Below are 18,591 nucleotides of genomic sequence, written 5' to 3'. Positions count from 1 at the left end.
CTCACCTTAATCGATGATGAGTTGTATGGATTACGCAGCCCAAAAAAAAAATCTTAGGCCTATCTGGAAGGAAAGAAGCAGCTCTTACAATTGTAGTACAAGATAGCCCACCTCAATCCAGCTCGGCCCACTACCTCCTCTTGTTCACCCGCTTCTGTTCCTCCTCTCCATTCCCCTCGTCCACCAAAAAAAAAAAATATCCGCAACAAATTCCTAGCTAAACCCTCCTCCCCGTCGTCCACCGCCGGTCGCCGCCATGGCGCTCTCCAAGCCTCTCCTCTCTCGCCTCCTCCCCCTTCCTCTCCGCCTACGTCCTCAGGCCCGCTTCCTCTGCCTCGCCACCCCGCCTTTGACCCCGACCCCCACCCAAATCGACGACCAGCCACCCGCGGACGCCGCCGCCGAGCGCCGCCGCCGCAAGCGCCGCCTCCGCGTGGAGCCCCCTCTCTCCCGAGGCCCCGCGCCGCAGCGCGCGCCGGGGGCTCCCCGCCCCGCGTCAAACCCCAACGCGCCCAAGATCCCGGAGCCGGCCTCGGTGCTGTCGGGGAAGCGCCTCGACCTGCACCGCCGAATCCTCACGCTCATCCGCGAGAACGACCTTGACGAGGCGGCGCTCCTCACGCGCCACTCCATCTACTCCAACTGCCGCCCCACCGTCTTCACCTGCAACGCCGTCCTCGCCGCGCTGCTCCGCCAGGCCCGCTACGCCGACCTCCTATCCCTCCACCGCTTCGTCACGCAGGCCTCTGTCGCGCCCACCGTCGCCACCTACAACCTCCTCCTTCAGGCCTACTGCGACTGCCGCCGCCCTGACGTCGCGCTTGAGCACTTCCGCCTCCTTCTCAAGGACGACTCGCCCGTGCTCCCATCCCCCACCACATACCGCATCCTGGCGCGCTCCCTCGCCGAGAACGGCAAGCTAGACCAGGCGCTCGAGCTCAAGGATGGCATGCTCGAGCGTGGCCTTATTGCCCCTGATACCCAGGTGTATGCCTTCATCATGGGTGGGTTTGTCAATGCCGGGGATGGGGACAAGGCAGTTTCGTTGTTTGAGGAGATCAAGGAGAAACTTGGCGGGGAGTCTATTCTTGATGGCGTAGTGTATGGCAACCTAATGAAAGGGTATTTTCTCAAGGGCATGGAGAAGGAGGCCATGGATTGCTATGCAGAGGTGCTTGGAGAGGGTTCCAAGGTGAGGTTCGGTGCTGTGAGCTACAACATGGTGCTTGATGCACTTGGGAGGAATGGGAGGTTGGATGATGCACTCAACCTGTTTGATAGAATGTGCATGGAGCATGACCCGCCCAGGACAATCACTGTGAACCTTGGGAGCTTTAATGTGATGGTTGATGCATACTGCCGCGCTGAAAGGTTTCAAGATGCGATTGAGGTGTTTGGAAAGATGGCCGAGAAGAAGTGTGCTCCAGATGCACTCTCGTACAATAATCTGATTGACTGGTTAGGGAAGAACAAACTTGTTGGGGAGGCTGAGGGATTGTACAAGGAGATGGAAGAGCGAGGTGTAAACCCTGATGAGTACACCTATGTCTTGCTCATTGAATCTTGCTTTAAGGTTGATAGGGTGGAAGATGCAGTTGCTTACTTCAACAAGATGTTTGATGCTGGCCTGAGGCCGAATGCGAATGCATTTAACAAAGTTATAGATGGCTTGGTGAAGGTTGATAGGCTCAGCGAGGCACAGGGTTTTTTTGATATGATGCCTGAGAAGGAGGTCAAACCAAACATTGCTAGCTATGAGTTGCTATTGAAGGCATATATTGATGCTGCAAGGTTGGATGATGCGATTAAGGTCGCCAAATGTATCCTGTTAGATGAGAGTGTCGTCTTTAGTGATGAAACGAAAGCACTTCTGGAGGAGGCACTAGACAAAGAGGGTAGAAATGGGCAAATGACAAAGTTATATGAAGATGTTGAGATGGAGAAAGCAGAGGCGGCTGCACGTGCAGCTGAAGAGAAGGCTAGAGCAGAGGCCCTTGCTAAAGAAGAAGAGGAGAGGAAGAAGGCCGAGGCAAAGGCTAAGGAAGAAGCTGCTGCCAGGGCTAGCCGAGCGGCTATTGAGGCAGTGCTGGGTCGCAAGAGGGAAGCAGAAAAACAGGAACCAGTTGATGGACTGAACGTTGAGGATGCAGAGGTTGTGGAATCCAAGAGTGACACCAGCGATGTTTCTGGAGAACAGAATGAAGGCGATGAGCACAAAAAGCAAGAGCCGGCTGAAGCATCATCGTGTTCTTAGCTTCGTTATCTTTATAAGTTCCTTACTAGTTACTATCATGAATGATCTTTAGATCCATTTCAGTAGTATAATGTGCTTGGGAGAGGCTATCTGAGAAGGTTGGCTCAATGCTTTTATATGAACTTACATGGTTTCAAGTCGTGCTGATTGTTTGCTACATTGAATCATTGGTGCAATCTTGTGTACCACATCTAGCATTTCTTAGATAAGAGATAAATATAAGTTATAAAATTTCTTTATCCTTGTGATACATGAATTCACTGTTTTATATTCGTACTCTTTCTACTCTACTCTCTTTATCTCTACTGCTTTAAAAGTAGATACATGTAGTTTCTTATCCTCACTCGTTCTAGATTGGCCTGCGCTCCCCTCACATACATCCAGTTTATGAAATCTCAGCATAAAGTTTTACTTAATCTGCCATATTCTATCAGTTAAAACCAAAAAGAAAGAAAATCTGTGTAAAGGTAAACCCTTAACCCTCTATTCTACTGGTGTCTCGAATTCTTTTTGTTCTTTTGAAAATGCTTTAAGTTTGGTGTCTCCAATTGAATGGACAAGTAATTGATGTTTTGGTAAAGTAAATTGTCCATTCAATTGGCATTTTTATGATGCAAGCGCGTAAAGGATAGTGTATGTGCAGTAAACTGTAAATATTTGCTTGAATTTTTTGGATCATTTGTTTCTATGCAGAAAATACATGTAGCACTTCCGACGCCAAATTAACACAGGTTTCCACTGACACTGAGAACATAGTTTGCCGACAAACACCAAACCTCATGGATAAATCTTTTGTTAAATATTTGGAAAAATATCGGTGGAATACTTGGGGAATATTTCTGGAAAGAAATTGAGGGGATCACTGGAGAAATACTTATAGGATATTTTGAGAAGGATTTTGGAGAGAATAAATACCACTATATTTTATTTGTTGAGATCAACTCGCAAACAAACATTTTGAAATAAAATTTAAAACTTATTTTGAATTTAGAGTGAGTTTGAGAAATTTTCAAGATTTGAATTTTTAGGGTGCTACACCCTCTCCTTTGTATTTCTCTTTAGATTTAGTGTTGGCGCTGTTGGTACTTGATTTCAATCCCCTGAAGGCATCAAAAATCAAGGCAACACAATTTAAATGTTAAGACCTTCATCCTTTGATGTAACACTTCGAAGAAGTGTTAGAACGAAGGACAGAGGTTTTTTTAGAGAGAACTGTAAGAAGTTCTAAGTTTTTCGTGCTATTTTTATTCGCTTATTCACCCCTCTAGGGAACACCCAGAAATGTGTTCCCAGGCAAAGGGAACATTCATTATATATACTCATATTAATGAGCTTTTATATTCTCATAGAATATGATTGCCTCTTGAGCATATAGTCAACATAAATGAGGTGACAACTATTTAGGCAAACAATGGTTGATGTTTCACCTAGGGACATGTGACATCTTACTCTGACCACTATTTGATGAGTTGGGAGTTAACTGTGAGCACATTTGTATAGACATCATAGGTGCATGTCTTCACAAATCTGTCCATCTATGAGAAGCATGCAAAAGAGAAACAATCAAAGATGCTATACTATTGGCTATGGCTCCGCAAGAAACATCAGTCGATTCTCAAGGCAAGTGTAAGAAGCAAAAAAGGAAAGGAGAGTGAAAATGAAGTTGGTGCCTTATTTTCCCTTTGAAAACATTCGTTAACAAATTCTCTCACTGATGTGTTTTGGAGTGTGTAAGCAAAAGGAACTATCATTATAGAGTCAGCATTATTGAGTGTGCCTCTATGGGTACTTTGTTGGAGGAATGCTCATCCAATGCTAATTTCTCATGATCCCACTATTAATTGTAATTTATGATTGGGTAATGACTTTGAATTTCGTTACCATGAAAATATGTCTGAGTTAATTTGAGCAATGGATTGAAGAAACAAATAATTACTCCCTCCATTTTATATGCACACACACACATAATCTAGTTACACAGTAAAATTTGCAATACGAGTTTTAAAAAGACAAAGGGTTTTTACATTGCTACTCTTAGTTTAACCCCGCTCCTCGTTGCCACCCTTAGTTTTGCACCTTACTCAGTTTTACCCATCAACCCACTTTAAGCATAAAAATGGATTCTCACTCCATTTCCGTCATGCTAGTGACCTTATAGGTGGGACCCCCATTCCTGTCCACTCTCCTCACTTCCCTCATTCAACCTCAATCCGCAAATGCCGCCCACCACCATCCTCCACCCATAGATGTGGCACCGCCCTTCACCCCTTCAGCCACCCACTGCCCCTCCATCCTCAGCCCAGTTTGCGGCGCCACCCTTTGACACCACAACCCCTAGCCCCATTCGCCCCCTCGACCCACTGCATCATCTGCTCCGCCCCATCCGTCGCCCCTCCACCCTCAAACCTATTTGCGCGCTGCCCTCCGCCACCTCCACCTCTACTCACATTTGATTTAACGGTGTTTGCCTCCTCGACGACCTGCTGCACCATCTACTCTACCGCCCTCTGCCTCTCCACCCTAAATCCTATCTACACCACCGCCCTCCTTCATCTTGACGCCCAGCCGCATGTCACCCTCATTCCTGTGCATGCACCGCCACGCTGAATTCCATGCCCACCATGTCGGTGTCTTCCTCCCCACCATGAAACTGCAACCGTGCCCTAGCCTCAGATTTCCACCATGATGTCGAACTGGTGCTGCTCCCTCACCGTTGGACGTCCTTGCTACCAACAGACTTGATAGAGAAATGGGCAATTATGCCATTTCTACATGTTTTGGTGATTGAATGCTCAACACAACATCTTGTACTAGCTTATTTGCTAAGTGTATGAACATAGGTTCACTCGAGCGCAATTTGAAGATTCTAAGTCCAAATGAGCTTAAACGAGGCCAAGAAGTGCAACTTTGTAAAAAGGTAAAACTGTGAGGTTTAAACCTTTAAATATGTTGCACACACCTATTAGAATGTTTCTAGCACTTTGGTTTGATCTCGAACTCAGTTTATTGAGAAAAGTGCCTTTTAGACTTAGTTTGAGCCAAAACAGAATTCTTGATGAAAAACAAGGAAGGGGTGGGTTCTCTTGAGTTCAACCCTCATCCATTGGGACACCACAAGATGGAGTTGGCAAGCGTTTGAGGTTTGATTGAACCATAGGATAATTTGCCTTGCCTCTTGTGCTTGATATTTTGTGATTTGCTCTTCCTTTCTATTCTGTAGTTCTTGCTTCATTCTTCACTTGTGATATTGATCAAGTTAATTCTGCAATCTTGTGAGAGCAATCAAGTGTAAGAACCTCTCCTCTTTCTCACTCTAACTTGTTCTGTTTTTGCACTAACACTCAATTTGGACCAAGTTTTTGTTTAAGTTGTGATTTTCAGGCATCATCTATTCACCCCCTCTAGGTGACTATTAGGACTGTAATCGACCCTAGTCTTCCATAGCCACTTGTCGGTGCTTTGGGTCCGACCGCGCACCTGGGGTTGCCCCTCGAGGTGCTTTTTGGAGTAGGACAGTGTTATCGACTGTAGCTCTATGGCTCGTGCTAGATGAACGAGAAACAGTGGACAATTTTATACAGGTTTGGGCTGCTTAGAGAGGCGTAACACCCTACTTCCTAGTGTGGATCTTTTATGCGGTGGGTTACAGGGGAGTTCTCTAGTATGAGAGATGCTAGAGAGCTGAGTAGACGACTAATGAGTGAGTTGTTGTTTGATGGGGTGCCCCCTAGGCCTTATATACTCGACCGTGGGGTGTTACATGCGGATATGATAATAACGTGCGCCTAAGTAATAGTGAACCGACTGAGCTTATCTTCCTATAATCCTGCCGACTTATCATCATTCAGTTCCGACGTCTGAGGGTGCTGCGCTGGAGAATCGGATCACTGTTGTGGATAACGTTTGCATTCAGTGAGCCACACGGGCTCGAGTCGATCCGATCTTATGTCGATCCATTCTGCCAGACATTCCTCCCCTGGCCCACGAAGGGATGGCCCTACGAAATAATGGGCCCAAGGCCTTTCGCGAGGCCTTCTTGCCTTCTAGTGGACCCGGGGGACCCCAATCTTTGAGTTGATTTTGAAATAATCGACCCAAAGATTCTAGGTCCAACTTGCAGTTTTTGATTTTGGTAAGGAATGCTTTGAAAATATGCCTATCGAGTTGTTGCTTCTAAACTCTGAGTAACTCGACTAAAACGATCTTCTGTTATCCTCTCCTGTCATTATTCATCGGTCTTCGCTTTATTCTTCAGAAATCGGTGCTCTGTCTCTGGCTTATGGTTTGGAGATCAGCATTCTGTTCTCTGAGGTTCAGGATTCATTGGGTGCACCGGAGGTGCACCCAATGGGTGTAGCCCCCGAGCTTTGAGTGGATTACTTAAAATAATCCACTCAAAGGTCTTCATCTCGTGCTTTTTTAGAAATCATCCTTTTATCTTCATCTCATGCTTTAGAAATCAGCATTGTTTTATCTTCATCTCATGCTTTAGAAATCAACATTTTATCGTTAGTTCATGCTTTAGAGATCAGCATTCTGTCTTTTGGGGTTCAGAATTCATTGGTAGCCCCCGAGCTTTGAGTGGATTACTGAAAATAATCCACTCAAAGGTCTTCATCTCATGCTTTTTAGAAATCATCCTTTTATCTTTGTCGAATGCCTTATAATTCAACATTATATCATCAGCTTTATGCTTTAGAGATCAGCATATGGTTTTGCCTTTGAGATCAGCAACGCTGTCTACCCATGTCCTGTTAGGTTTGAAATTTATTTGATCGGTGACAGATTGGACGTCCGGTAGATGGCTCTTGGCTGGTCTTCATTTTGCTTTGTGCTTCAATGCTTCTGTTGATTAGACTTGTACTTTAGTAGCTATTTTTGGCTTTCCTCCGATCTCTATCGATATCTTCCTTCTGTCTGGATGGATGTGACTGCTTGGGAAAATCTATTGAAAATTCTTGGACGTACCCCCAATGGGTGTGGCCAAGGGACGGCTTGGTGCGCTGAACATTTAGCAAACTGCCCCTGAGTAGTAACTTGACGTGACCGCGGGGTGTAATCATATCGTCCAAGCAGTTGACTTCAGTCCCAATGGGTGTCGTGTTACGTGAAATGGCGTCTGGCGCCTGACTTGTTTCCAGACGATTTGAATTGCTTATTGAATATTTGCGACTGTTTAGTGACCGTGGTAGAAGATGAGCGTTGCCTTCCGCCTCTATAAATAGAGCGCTTGCTTCGCTGGTGTCTTCACACATCTCTCGGCGGTTTGTTGCTTATTCTCCTCTTTTCTCTTCTCTACTACTCAACCATGGGCAAGAGCAAGAAGGGCGGAAGTTCGTCGCACCACTTCGGTGACAAACGAAAGCGCGAGCCGAGTCCCCCCTCGGAGGACTTCGGTGACTCCGAGTACTCGGAGGAGGAGTTCTCCTCCGAGTCCGAGGGGTCGTCGGTCTACGCCTCTCCCCCGATGTCGTCCGATGACTCGGACGATTCCCAGGGGATCGCTGCCGAGGTGTGGACGTACATCCGGGCCATCGAGCGCTCCAGGCTCGAGGTCTCGGATGAGTCAGAGATCTCGTCGGACGAGGAGGACTCCTCCGACTCGTCCGAGGAGGGGAGCGGTGGTGACGGCGACGACGACGATGGAGGCGACGACGACGGTGGAGGCGATGGCGACGGCAAGGGCGACGACAACGGCGGCAAGGGCGACGGCGGCAGCGGTAGGGCCAGTGGCAAAGCGCCACTGGCTTAAATATTAGTATAGATAAGTAGTAGTAGAAGTAGTATTAGTAATAGTGAAATAATGTAGTAGTAGTTAGTAGTATAGAGTAGTGTAAGTAGTGTAGTGATGTAGCAGTGTAATGTAGCGAAAAAGGGAAGGAAGGCCGGCTCATAATGAGTTGGTCTTTGAGTTTGTGGAAGAACTTCCCTTCTCAATATATTGAAGAAAATTTCAGCTCGTTCTGAGTATCTCCTTTTTGCTTTTCCATCGTTCTTTTATAGTCAATCGATAGCTTGTAATCATGCCCAGTGTTGTCGTTGTTCTTAGAGATAATACCTGAGTAACGACTGGTAATTGCTGAGTTGTATTTGGTTCTGCCGACGTTTACATGGAGAAAACGGTTGAGTTATGCATTACCGGAGTTTTTTAGAAATAATCGCCGAGCTGCCCTGGTCCATGTCGGCGTTTTAGAAGTAACAGTCGAGTTATGTTAGGCCACACCGGCGCTTTAGAGGTAACTGCCGAGTTATGCTGGGCCACGTCGGCGCTTTAGAGGTAGCTACCGAGTTATGCTGGGCCACGTTGATGCTTTAGAGGTAGCTGCCGAGTTATGCCAGGACGTCTTGATTTTTTCGAGTGATGACTTAGCACTTTTTAGAAACGGTGTCTGACCCAGGAAAACCCCATTTATATCACATCGCCGCACGCCTCTGCGTTCTGAGCCCTAACTTCACCTTTCTGCCTCCAAACATTACTCTGCTTCCCTCTGATTTCGCTTTCTTTCAATCCGCTGACGAGATTGCGATGGCGCCCAAGCGGAAGAACCAAAATTCTGTTGCGGTGGTCATTCCTCCCATCGACCCCAACATCCAGTTGCCTTTCGCAGGTAACCATATGTCTGTTGTTTCGGAATCGAATCTCCTCCACCTTGTCGGTGTTGGAATTCTTCCTCCGAAAGAGCTTTGTTCTTGGCTGATTTGTCGTGGGGTTACCGTCCCAACAAAGGATACCCACGAGTCCGTTGTTTATGTTCCTTTTCTTATGCGCGGCCTTGCTCTTCCCATTTCTCCCTTCTTCCGCGGTCTCCTTGACTTTTATAATCTGAACCTGACTCATCTGAATCCCAATTCCATTTTGCAAATCTCTATCTTTGTTCATCTGTGTGAGGCCTACCTCAGAATTCTTCCCCACTTTGGTTTATGGAAGTATCTGTATCACTGTCGACCTGGGATGGCTGGGGGTCAGCACCAACTCGTGGGTGGTGCGAGTCGGGAGATGCGTCGTGGGAGGAAAACAAAATACCTTGACATCCCGCTTAAGGACGACATTAAAGGATGGCGCCTGGAGTGGTTTATTGTGGAAAACCACGGTGTTGGGGCGAAGGCGAAGACGCCACCCTTCGCTCGAGGCCTTCGCCCCCTCGCTGCACCAACGGAGACAAGACAACGGGCAGACTTACCCTTCGTCTCGAACGCCATCGGACGAAGACCTGTGACGAGGTCGTCTCATCTTGCGACCTCGTCCAGCATGGAGGCCCGCGTGTGATCCGACCCATTGTAACAGGCCCTGCGTGGCCGTCGCGCATTACGGGCCTAATTTGTAAAGGCCTCCCTGTAATTACGATCTGTAACCCCGCTTTATGGGAATATTCTGGGGATAACCTAGGTGACTGAGGGCACATGCGTCCTTAACACAGGACGCTGGGCACTCAGATACCTATAAATACCCCCGCACAGTGCCCTTGAGAGGCTAGGTTAATAGAGCTATTGCCATCTCGTGAGAAAACCCTGTTTACGTCACTACACACCCCCGCTGGATCACCTTGCACCGGAGAGCGAGTTCCAACATTTGGCACCCACCGTTCGTGCTACGAAAAAACCACCCGCGATGGCACCCAAGAAAGCTAGCGCGAAGGCCGACGAGGCTGCAAAGGCAGCACTACTGGCCGCAAAAAAGGGCAAGGCCCTCGCCCTTACCAACACCACTCACCAAGAAGCCACTGAAGACGACGCACTCCGCACCTGCGGCCCTGAAGGACAACCGCAACCTCCCCCAGGCTTCGCCCCACCGGAGGGCGCGGACCTCACCGAGGACGGCGAAGTCCTCGGCGTCTCAGCGGAAGAACAGCTACAGCTGCGCGCCTTGCGCATCAAGAACCGCAATCTTCAGAGACAAAAAGAGATACTTGAGGCCAAGCGCCAACGTGTGTCTGCACTAGCCAAGGTGCGGCAAATGATACGCGACGAAGAGCAGAAGGCCCAGGACCTCGAGCAGGAGATCGCGCTGATGCAGCGCGAAGGCCACCTCGGCCTGCAGCACGGACCACCCCTGCAACAGCGCGCACAACTGGAAGACATGCGCGAAGGCAACCTCGGCCTGCAGCACGGGCCACCCCTGCAACAGCGTGCGCAAATGGAAGACCTACACTTCCCCCAGCGCGACCACACCTTCCCACACGCCGCGCCATTCCAAGGGGTCAACTACCTCGATGAGCGAAGTCCCCTGGCGCCACACCTGCAAGTGACACCCTGGCCTGCCAACTTCCGAGCAGGGACCTATCCCAAGTACAACGGCAGCACTGACCCAGCACAGTACATCATGAGTTATCAGGTCACCGTTGCATCTTCCAGAGGGGACGACGCCACGATGGCCAAGTCTTTCATCATCGCCCTCGAGGGCCCAGCTCTCACCTGGTTCACCAGGTTGCCCCCGCTGTCCATTGACTCCTGGAGAAGCCTCCGGGACAAATTCCTGCTCAACTTCCAAGGGTACCGCCCAGACACCGACGCCTTGGCCGAACTCTCACTCTGCAAGCAGCTGGAAAAAGAGACTCTGCGGGAGTATTACCGCAAGTTTCTAACACTCAAGTCACAGCTGCCCTTAGTCGATGACCAGATCGCCATCCACTACGCCATTAGTGGCCTTCGCGCCGGCGTCCTTTACAGCCACTGCATCAGAGATCCGCCGAAGAACCTCCAGGAACTATATCAGCTATTTGAAAAATACGCCAAATCCAAAGAACTACATCAGCGCAAGGTCGAGTCTCAGAGGAAACCCAAAGATGCTCCACAGTCCAGCCGCACGTGGACGAGAACTCCACAGCCAGACTCCGGTCGAGACAGCCGCAATCAGCAGCAGGTGCACAACATCGCCAACCAGCACCCCGCTGGTGACACCCCTCGCCGCCAGGAATATCCCCCCCCCAGGGCCGCGGAAACGGAACTCGCGGTAGGGGTCGGGGACGTGCGCAGCCGCCGCTCTGATTCTACTGTCTTTTTCACGGCGAAGACTGCGCCCACCAAACCAGAGACTGCCCAGAGACGAAGGCCACCAAAAACAGGATGGCACGGGCGCAGCCAGCCGACAACCCTAGAGTTGTCGCGCACACTTATCAGTAACCCCCTCCACCATACATCCACGCCCCCGCCCCGCATCCACCGCACCACGCATACCAACACCACCAGGAAGTACAAATCATACCTCCCCCACCCCCACCTCCACACCAGCAACAACAAAACATCCCCCACCCCCACGCCCCAAAGCAAGAAGACTTCGCCGATCAGCCGTATCGTGGAGTCATTCATATGATCACTGGGGGTCCAGCGCCGACTTCGACACAAAGCGGCAGAAGCGGGACCACTACCGCAGCATCAACCACGTCGCCATCACCGGTCCAGTCGTGCAGACGAAGTGGTCCCATGTACCGCTAACCTTCGATGCCCGAGACGTCGACCTACGCAGCGTCCCCCACATCGACGCCATGGTTATCAACTACAGCGTGGCAGGCTAGGACCTGCACAAAGTCCTAGTCGACAATGGCAGTCAAGCAGACATCATTTTCCTCCATGCCTTCGACCGCATGGGCATAAGCCACAGCCTGCTCAATCCTTCGAACAACCCGTTGTATGGTTTCGGCGGTAAGGGCACTTTTCCCGTCGGCAAAATAGAATTGCCTCTCTCCTTCGGTGTAGCACCCAATGCCCGAAGTGAGCAAGTAACCTTTGATATCGTCGATATGGTGTATCCGTACAACGCCATTATGGGCCGAGGCTCCATCAACAAGTTTGAGGCAGCCATTCACGGACTATACCTGTGCATGAAGATACCAGGTCCGCTAGGCGCCATCACGGTCTACGGCAACCAGCAAACTGCGCGCAACATATAGCGGGACTTCGTCCCCGGGCAAAGAAACGTGCACTGCCTCACAGCCCAGCGCGAGGTCCCTGCGTCCGCCAGCCCAACTGACAAAGACCACGACAAAGCACAACTACAGAGCAACGATGGGACCAAGATTGTCCCCCTCGACCAGGCCATGCCCAAGCAGACGGTCACCATCGGCGAAGACCCCACTTCGCATGACGAGGAGAAACTCCTCTGCTGCTTGTCCAAGAACAAAGATGTCTTCGCCTGGTCCGCCCTCGACCTGGTCGGGGTCAGCCGATCCATAATTGAGCACAGCTTGGGAATCGACCCTTCGGTGAGACCGAAAAACAGCGGCTCCGCAAAATGTCTGACGAGAAGACAGAAGCCGCCAAGGCCGAGGTACATCGCCTCCTGGAGGCCAAATTTATCGAGCCAGTGGCCTACCCCACGTGGCTCGCCAACGTTGTGATGGTGCAGAAAAAAGCGGCAAATGGCGGATGTGCATCGACTTCACCAGTCTCAACAAGGCCTGCCCAAAGGACAATTTCCCACTGCCTCGGATCGACAATATAGTCGATAGTGCGGCCGGGTGCGAAGTCATGTCACTCCTCGACTGCTTCTCCGGTTACCACCAAATATACATGAAGGAGGAGGACAAGGCCAGCACCAGCTTCATAACACCCTTCAGCACGTATTGCTTCATCAGAATGCCGAAGGGACTCAAGAACGTCGGGTCCATTTTCTCCTGGCTTACCAAAACAGTACTCGAAGGGCAGGTCGGTAGAAATATATTCACGTATGTGGACGACATCGTCGTCGCCAGCAGAAGCAAGGAGGATCATCTTGCCGACCTCGCCGAAACATTTGCGAACATGCGAGACGCACGTCTTCGCCTAAACCCCGAAAAGTGCGTCTTCGGCGTTCGCCAGGGAAAAATATTGGGCTACCTGGTGTCGCACCGCGGAATCGAGGCCAACCCGACCAAAATTCAGGCCATCATCAACATGACGCCCCCGCAATCAGCCAGAGACGTCCAGCGCCTGACAGGCAGATTGTCCGCCCTCAACAGATTCATCTCCAAGTCCGCAGAGCGAAGTCTCCCCTTCCTCAAAACTCTCCGTGGCGCAAAAGACTTCGCTTGGGGACCAGAGCAGGCAGCGGCCTTCGCCTCATTAAAACAGTACATGTCGGAATTGGCAGTCCTTACAAGCCTCGACTCATCGCTACCCCTGTTGCTCTATGTTGCGGCTTCGCCGCATGCGGTCAGCGCGGCACTGGTGCAGGAGCAGACAGTTGAGGGCGTGATCAGGCAGTGCCCAGTTTATTACGTCTCCGAAGTGCTAACACCATCAAAATGTAACATGACGGAACTAGAGAAGATTGCCTATGCAGTTGTTATGTCTTCGCGCAAATTGCGCCACTATTTTGAAGCATTCAAGGTCCGGGTCACCTCAGATAGGGGACTAAGTGAATTGTTCAGAAACCCGGAGGCATCGGTCAGGATTGCCAAGTGGGTGGCCGAACTCTCCGGCTACCACATCAATTTCGAGCCCAGGACAGCCATCAAGTCACAAGTTCTGGCAGACTTCGTCGTCGACTGGACTGGGCCAATAACACAGCCGGACCCGTCCGCAGAGAAGGTTTGGACGATCCACTGCAACGGCGCATGGTGCCATGCGGGGGCAGGCGCCGCTGCAGTCATCACCTCACCTGCCGGGGTCAAGCACAGATACGCGGCACGCCTCAGATTCGCTCTGGAGTCTGACAGATGAACAAACAACATAGCAGAATACGAAGCCGTCATCCTCGGCCTCCGCAAGCTGAGGGCCCTTGGTGTCACCACCTGCATTGTCAGAACAGACTCCAAGGTAGTCGCCGGCCAAGTCGAGAAAGACTATGCAGCAAAGGACCCCGCACTTATGCAATACCTCGCGGCCATCCGAAGTCTCGAGAGACAATTCAAGGGATTCACCTTGCAGCATGTGGACCGGGCCAAGAATGAAGAAGCCGACGCATTGGCCAAAGCTGCCGCCAGAGGCGAGTCCCTGCCCTCCGACGTGTTCTACCATGTTATCGGCACGCCAGCCGTCCGGAGCCTCGAAGGGCTCCAAATAACCAATGACAGCGAGGGCCACCGCATAGTCAACCTTATTATGACCGAAGACTGGCGGGCACCAATAACCCTGTTCCTACAGGGGTACTACCACCCAACCGACATCAACGAGGCCAAGCGCCTCAAACATCGAAGCCGGGGACTTCGCACTGATTGAGGGCCAACTATACAAGAAGGGGGTCAGTCAGCCAATGCTTAAATGTGTCACCGAGACCGAAGGCGTCCAAATCCTGCGCGAAGTCCACAGTGGTACTTGCGGCTCTCACGCAGGGCCAAGGGCCCTAGCCGCAAAGGTGATCCGCCAAGGTTTCTACTGGCCCGCAATGATCTGTGCCGCAAATCGGGTCACAAGGTCCTGCGAAGCCTGCCAGAAGTTTTCTCCTCGATCAGGCAGCCCCTCGCAATTCACAAAACTGATCGCACACACATGGCCTCTCCAGCGCTGGGGCCTGGACATCGTCGGGCCCCTGCCCACGGCTCAGGGGAACCTCAAGTTCAACTTCGTCGCTGTTGAGTATTTTACCAAATAGATCGAGGCGAGGGCTGTTTCCACAATAACATCAAAGACTGCACAGAAATTCTTCTAGCAAAACATTGTCTGCCGCTTCAGAGTACCATCCGAACTCACAGTTGACAACGACAAGCAGTTTGACAGCCAAGACTTCAAGGATTTCTGCTTCTCCATCAGCACTAAGCTTGCCTTCGCCTCAATATATCACCCACAGTCCAACGGAGTTGTGGAACGCGCCAATGGAAAAATTTTCACAGCTGTCAAGAAGATGCTCCTCGACGAAAAAAGGCAGGTGGCCCGACTTGTTACCTGAAGCGGTCTGGGCGCTAAACACGACTGAGTGCAGGGCGACTGGGTTCACCCCTTTCCGCCTTCTATATGGATCGGATGCCATGACCCCACAAGAAATAAAGCATGGGTCCTCGCGAACAGTTGCGTCAGCTGTCCCCAACGTGGACGAACCCACTTCGAAGGATCTTATCGATGGAGACCGCGTCTTCGCATTACAGGCTCTAAATAAATACCAAGCCCAGACAAAAGCATGGCGCGACCTCGCAGTCATCCCGCGGGAATTCAGCGAAGGGGACCTCGTACTCGTCCGAACAGCTCGGACAGAGTCCAGGGGCAAGCTGGAGCCCAAGTGGGAGGACCCTTTCATTGTCAAGACGAAGGCCTCCCCCAGCGCATACAGGCTCGCAACGCCAAACGACGAAGACTTAGAGCATTCCTGGAACATCGATAATCTCCGCAAATTTTTTGTTTTACTCATCAGGGCCATCTCGCCCTTGTAATTCGCAAAAACAGTTTTATTCTGGCCCGCACTCTTTTCCTCCCGGGGGATGAGGTTTTTAACGAGGCGGAGTCATGTAATATAAAAGTGAAAAATCCCCCGCAAAAATCTACGTCGAAAAAAGACCGCGCCGACGGTCTCCGACATTCGACCAATACAAAGTCACCGCGAGGCCGAGCGCTAGCTACCCTCGCGTGCGACACTCCGCGCAAAAGTCGCCTAAGGGTGCAGCCGGACTAGCACAACAAGTGCGAAAAATCGAAGTCTTCCGCGAAAACTGTCCGCGCAAAAGTCGCCTAAGGGTGCAGCCGGACTAGCACAACAAGTGCGAAAAATCGAAGTCTTCCGCGAAGACTATCCGTGCGAAAGTCGCCTAAGGGTGCAGCCGGAGCCCGGACTAGCACAACAAGTGTGAAAAATCGAAGTCTTCCGCGAAGACCATCCGTGCGAAAGTCGCCTAAGGGTGCAGCCGGACTAGCGCAACAAGTGCGAAAAATCGAAGTCTTCCGCGAAGACTATCCGTGCAAAAGTCGCCTAAGGGTGCAGCCGGACTAGCACAACAAGTGCGAAAAATCGAAGTCTTCCGCGAAGACTATCCGTGCAAAAGTCGCCTAAGGGTCCAGCCGGACCAAGCACAACAAGTGCGAAAAAGACTACACCAAACTGTCCGCGCAAAGACCGACTACATACGCGCCAGACCGACATAACAAATACACCAGACCAAGTGCGCAACGCCTTCGTGAGCATAGCCGAATGCGCGAAGGCACACAACCTCATCATACAAGCCATTATATATGTACAAGCGAGAGCATCACACTTTACATCGGCTCAACCTTCGGAATAATTCCCATCTCCCTATATTTAAATAGCATTATCCTCAGCTCCTCACCCGCAAAAAGACTTCGCAGCTCCCCTTCACCTGCACTCGCAACGGTCGGCAAGGACAACAGCTCCTGCCTGCCAACCCGGCCCATACGAAGCCGGCCGCCATCCGCCTCACTCACTCTACGCTTCGCAACCGCCCTTCGCCGCCTGCGCCCAGCACTTGGACCAGGCACAACTTCAGCATCCGCAGCACGCGGAGAAGCCTCCGCCGCTGCCACATCCAAGGCCGCAAAGTAATCCAAGTCCTCATCCGACGACTCTTCAGTCCACTCAACCGAAGTCCCAGAGTCACCAAAATCAGAAAACTTAGATGCAGATTCATCCCATTCATTCCCATCATCCACGGTCGAAGCCGCCAAAAAATTAGCAGTAGCGGTTGCGTGCGCAGGCCCAAAATCTTGAACCTGCGCAGCAACCAAGGTTCAGCAACATATGCAAAATTCCCTAACTACCCACACCCACTAAGCCACCTGCGAAGACCCAGACGTCGCGGGATCCTCCGCTGCCGGCTCCGCCGCCATCTTCACAGGATCCTCAGCCCTCGGCGCAGCAGTTGGCGACGGGCCACCGCCGGCCGCAGTGGCTGCGGGGGCATCAGGGGCGCCTTCGACGGTTTTTGGGGCGGCGCCGGGGCGACCTCGGACACAGCCGCCACCGGGTTCGACTCCGAATCAGGCTGCGCGCTGTTCAAAGCCCCGAAGTCTTCCACCTTCTCGTTACGCGCCGCCTGAGACACAGCACACAGATTCAGCAAACCCGCATATAACCCACATTCAACAACACCAAACAAAAGTCAAACATTACCTGACCCCTCGCCGTCTCGGACCACTCCCTGACCACCTCCCGACCGTGAGGGCCTCACATCCGGTCGAAGAGGGCTCCCGCGGATTCCTTCACCACAGGTTCCTCAACCTTGTAAATATCGCGCTCGAAATCCTCATCAGCTTGGTCGAAGACCTCATAGTGCCGGCACCCTTCGCGGGACAGCGCGTTCATCGCCCCTTCGCAGGTGACCAGGGAGGCATAGAACATAAACCCCTCTACAATGGCGGGGAGTGCCAGCAACTCCTCCTGCAGCCACTCGAGGCAGCGAAGTCCGGGCTCTCAGTCTGGGACTTTGAAGTCAGCGGTCCGCGCGCCTAGCTCGTGGTATGAGTCCATAAGCTGTTTGCGCGTCCGCTCAGCCTCCGAGCACGTCGAAGCCTCGGCCCTCTCCACACGGGTCTGCAGAGCGTTGAGCCGCTCCTCCAATTCCTTGGCGCGCTGTCTGGCAAGACTACCCTCCGCCCGTGCCAAATTGGCCTCCGCCTGCGCAGACTGCGCCTTGGCGAGGGCCTCATTAGCCTCCTTTCTCTCCTCCGCCAGTTGGCGCCGGAGGTCAGTCCTCTCACCCTCCAGCGCGGCCACCTTATCCGCCAACTTGCGGCACTTGCTGTCGGCGGCCGACTTTTCCCGAACGACGTCAGCATGTTGAGCCCGAAGTCTCTCGACTTCGGCAGACACAACTGCCGTGAGGGCCCCCGACGCCGCGCGGTCTGCGAAGTCAGCCGCCTACAAGACACACATAAGACCCCAACCCCAACGAAGCTGGTAAAAACCGAAGTCTAGCTCAACTTACCTGACTTAATGCCTCCTTCAGCCGGTGGGACACAGCGCCCGCCTCGTCCCTGACGTCAGTGAGTGCCGGCATGTCACCACCGGCACTAAGAGCACTACCCTTCGCCCTGGGCACCACGGCAGCCGCCGCGGTCGCCACGGCAGGCGGAACAACAACAAGTTGGCCTTCGCTCGACCCTGCAACGTATCAACAGATTAAAAAAAACTCGAGCTAACGACTTACCTACAAGATAATCATCCACGCTAATATCGGTGGCGAAGTCAGCAACGCGCTTGCCCGGTGGAGGCAATTCTCGGGCCTTCACGGCTCCAGTCGGAACAGACTTGGTACCGCCGGCGGCGGCCGTCTTCACAGCCTCCGGCACCCTGCTGGACCCAGGGGCGGCCGACTTCGCCGCCAGCGTCGGATGGCTTCCGCCGGGGACAGCAGCCTTCGCAGTCCCCCGCGACCTCTTCGGCCTGGCCTCAGGCAGCCTGACGACCGCCTGGCACTTCTGCGCAGCTCCCTGACGATCCTTGTCCATCACTGCCGACACAACAGCAGCAATATTCCGCC

At 51.9% G+C, this 18,591-nt stretch overlaps 1 protein-coding gene across 1 annotated transcript; it reads left to right on the top strand.

Annotated features, from left to right (window-relative positions):
* Window positions 1–164: 164 nt before the first annotated feature.
* On the top strand, window positions 165–2,487 carry LOC100279583 (uncharacterized). The gene has a single exon (NM_001152580.2). It carries the CDS (start codon window positions 257–259, stop codon window positions 2,252–2,254), a length of 1,998 nt encoding a protein of 665 aa, NP_001146052.1. The 5' UTR covers window positions 165–256; the 3' UTR covers window positions 2,255–2,487.
* The last annotated feature ends 16,104 nt before the right edge of the window (window positions 2,488–18,591 follow it).

Source organism: Zea mays, chromosome 3 (genome assembly GCF_902167145.1).
Source record: "Zea mays cultivar B73 chromosome 3, Zm-B73-REFERENCE-NAM-5.0, whole genome shotgun sequence".
In the NCBI taxonomy this organism is placed as follows: domain Eukaryota; kingdom Viridiplantae; phylum Streptophyta; class Magnoliopsida; order Poales; family Poaceae; genus Zea; species Zea mays.
This window is presented reverse-complemented; position numbering and strand designations above follow the sequence as displayed.

Coding starts and splice junctions, on each gene's coding strand:
- LOC100279583 (NM_001152580.2), top strand. CDS start 257: ATGGCGCTCTCCAAGCCTCTCCTCTCTCGCCTCCTCCCCCTTCCTCTC.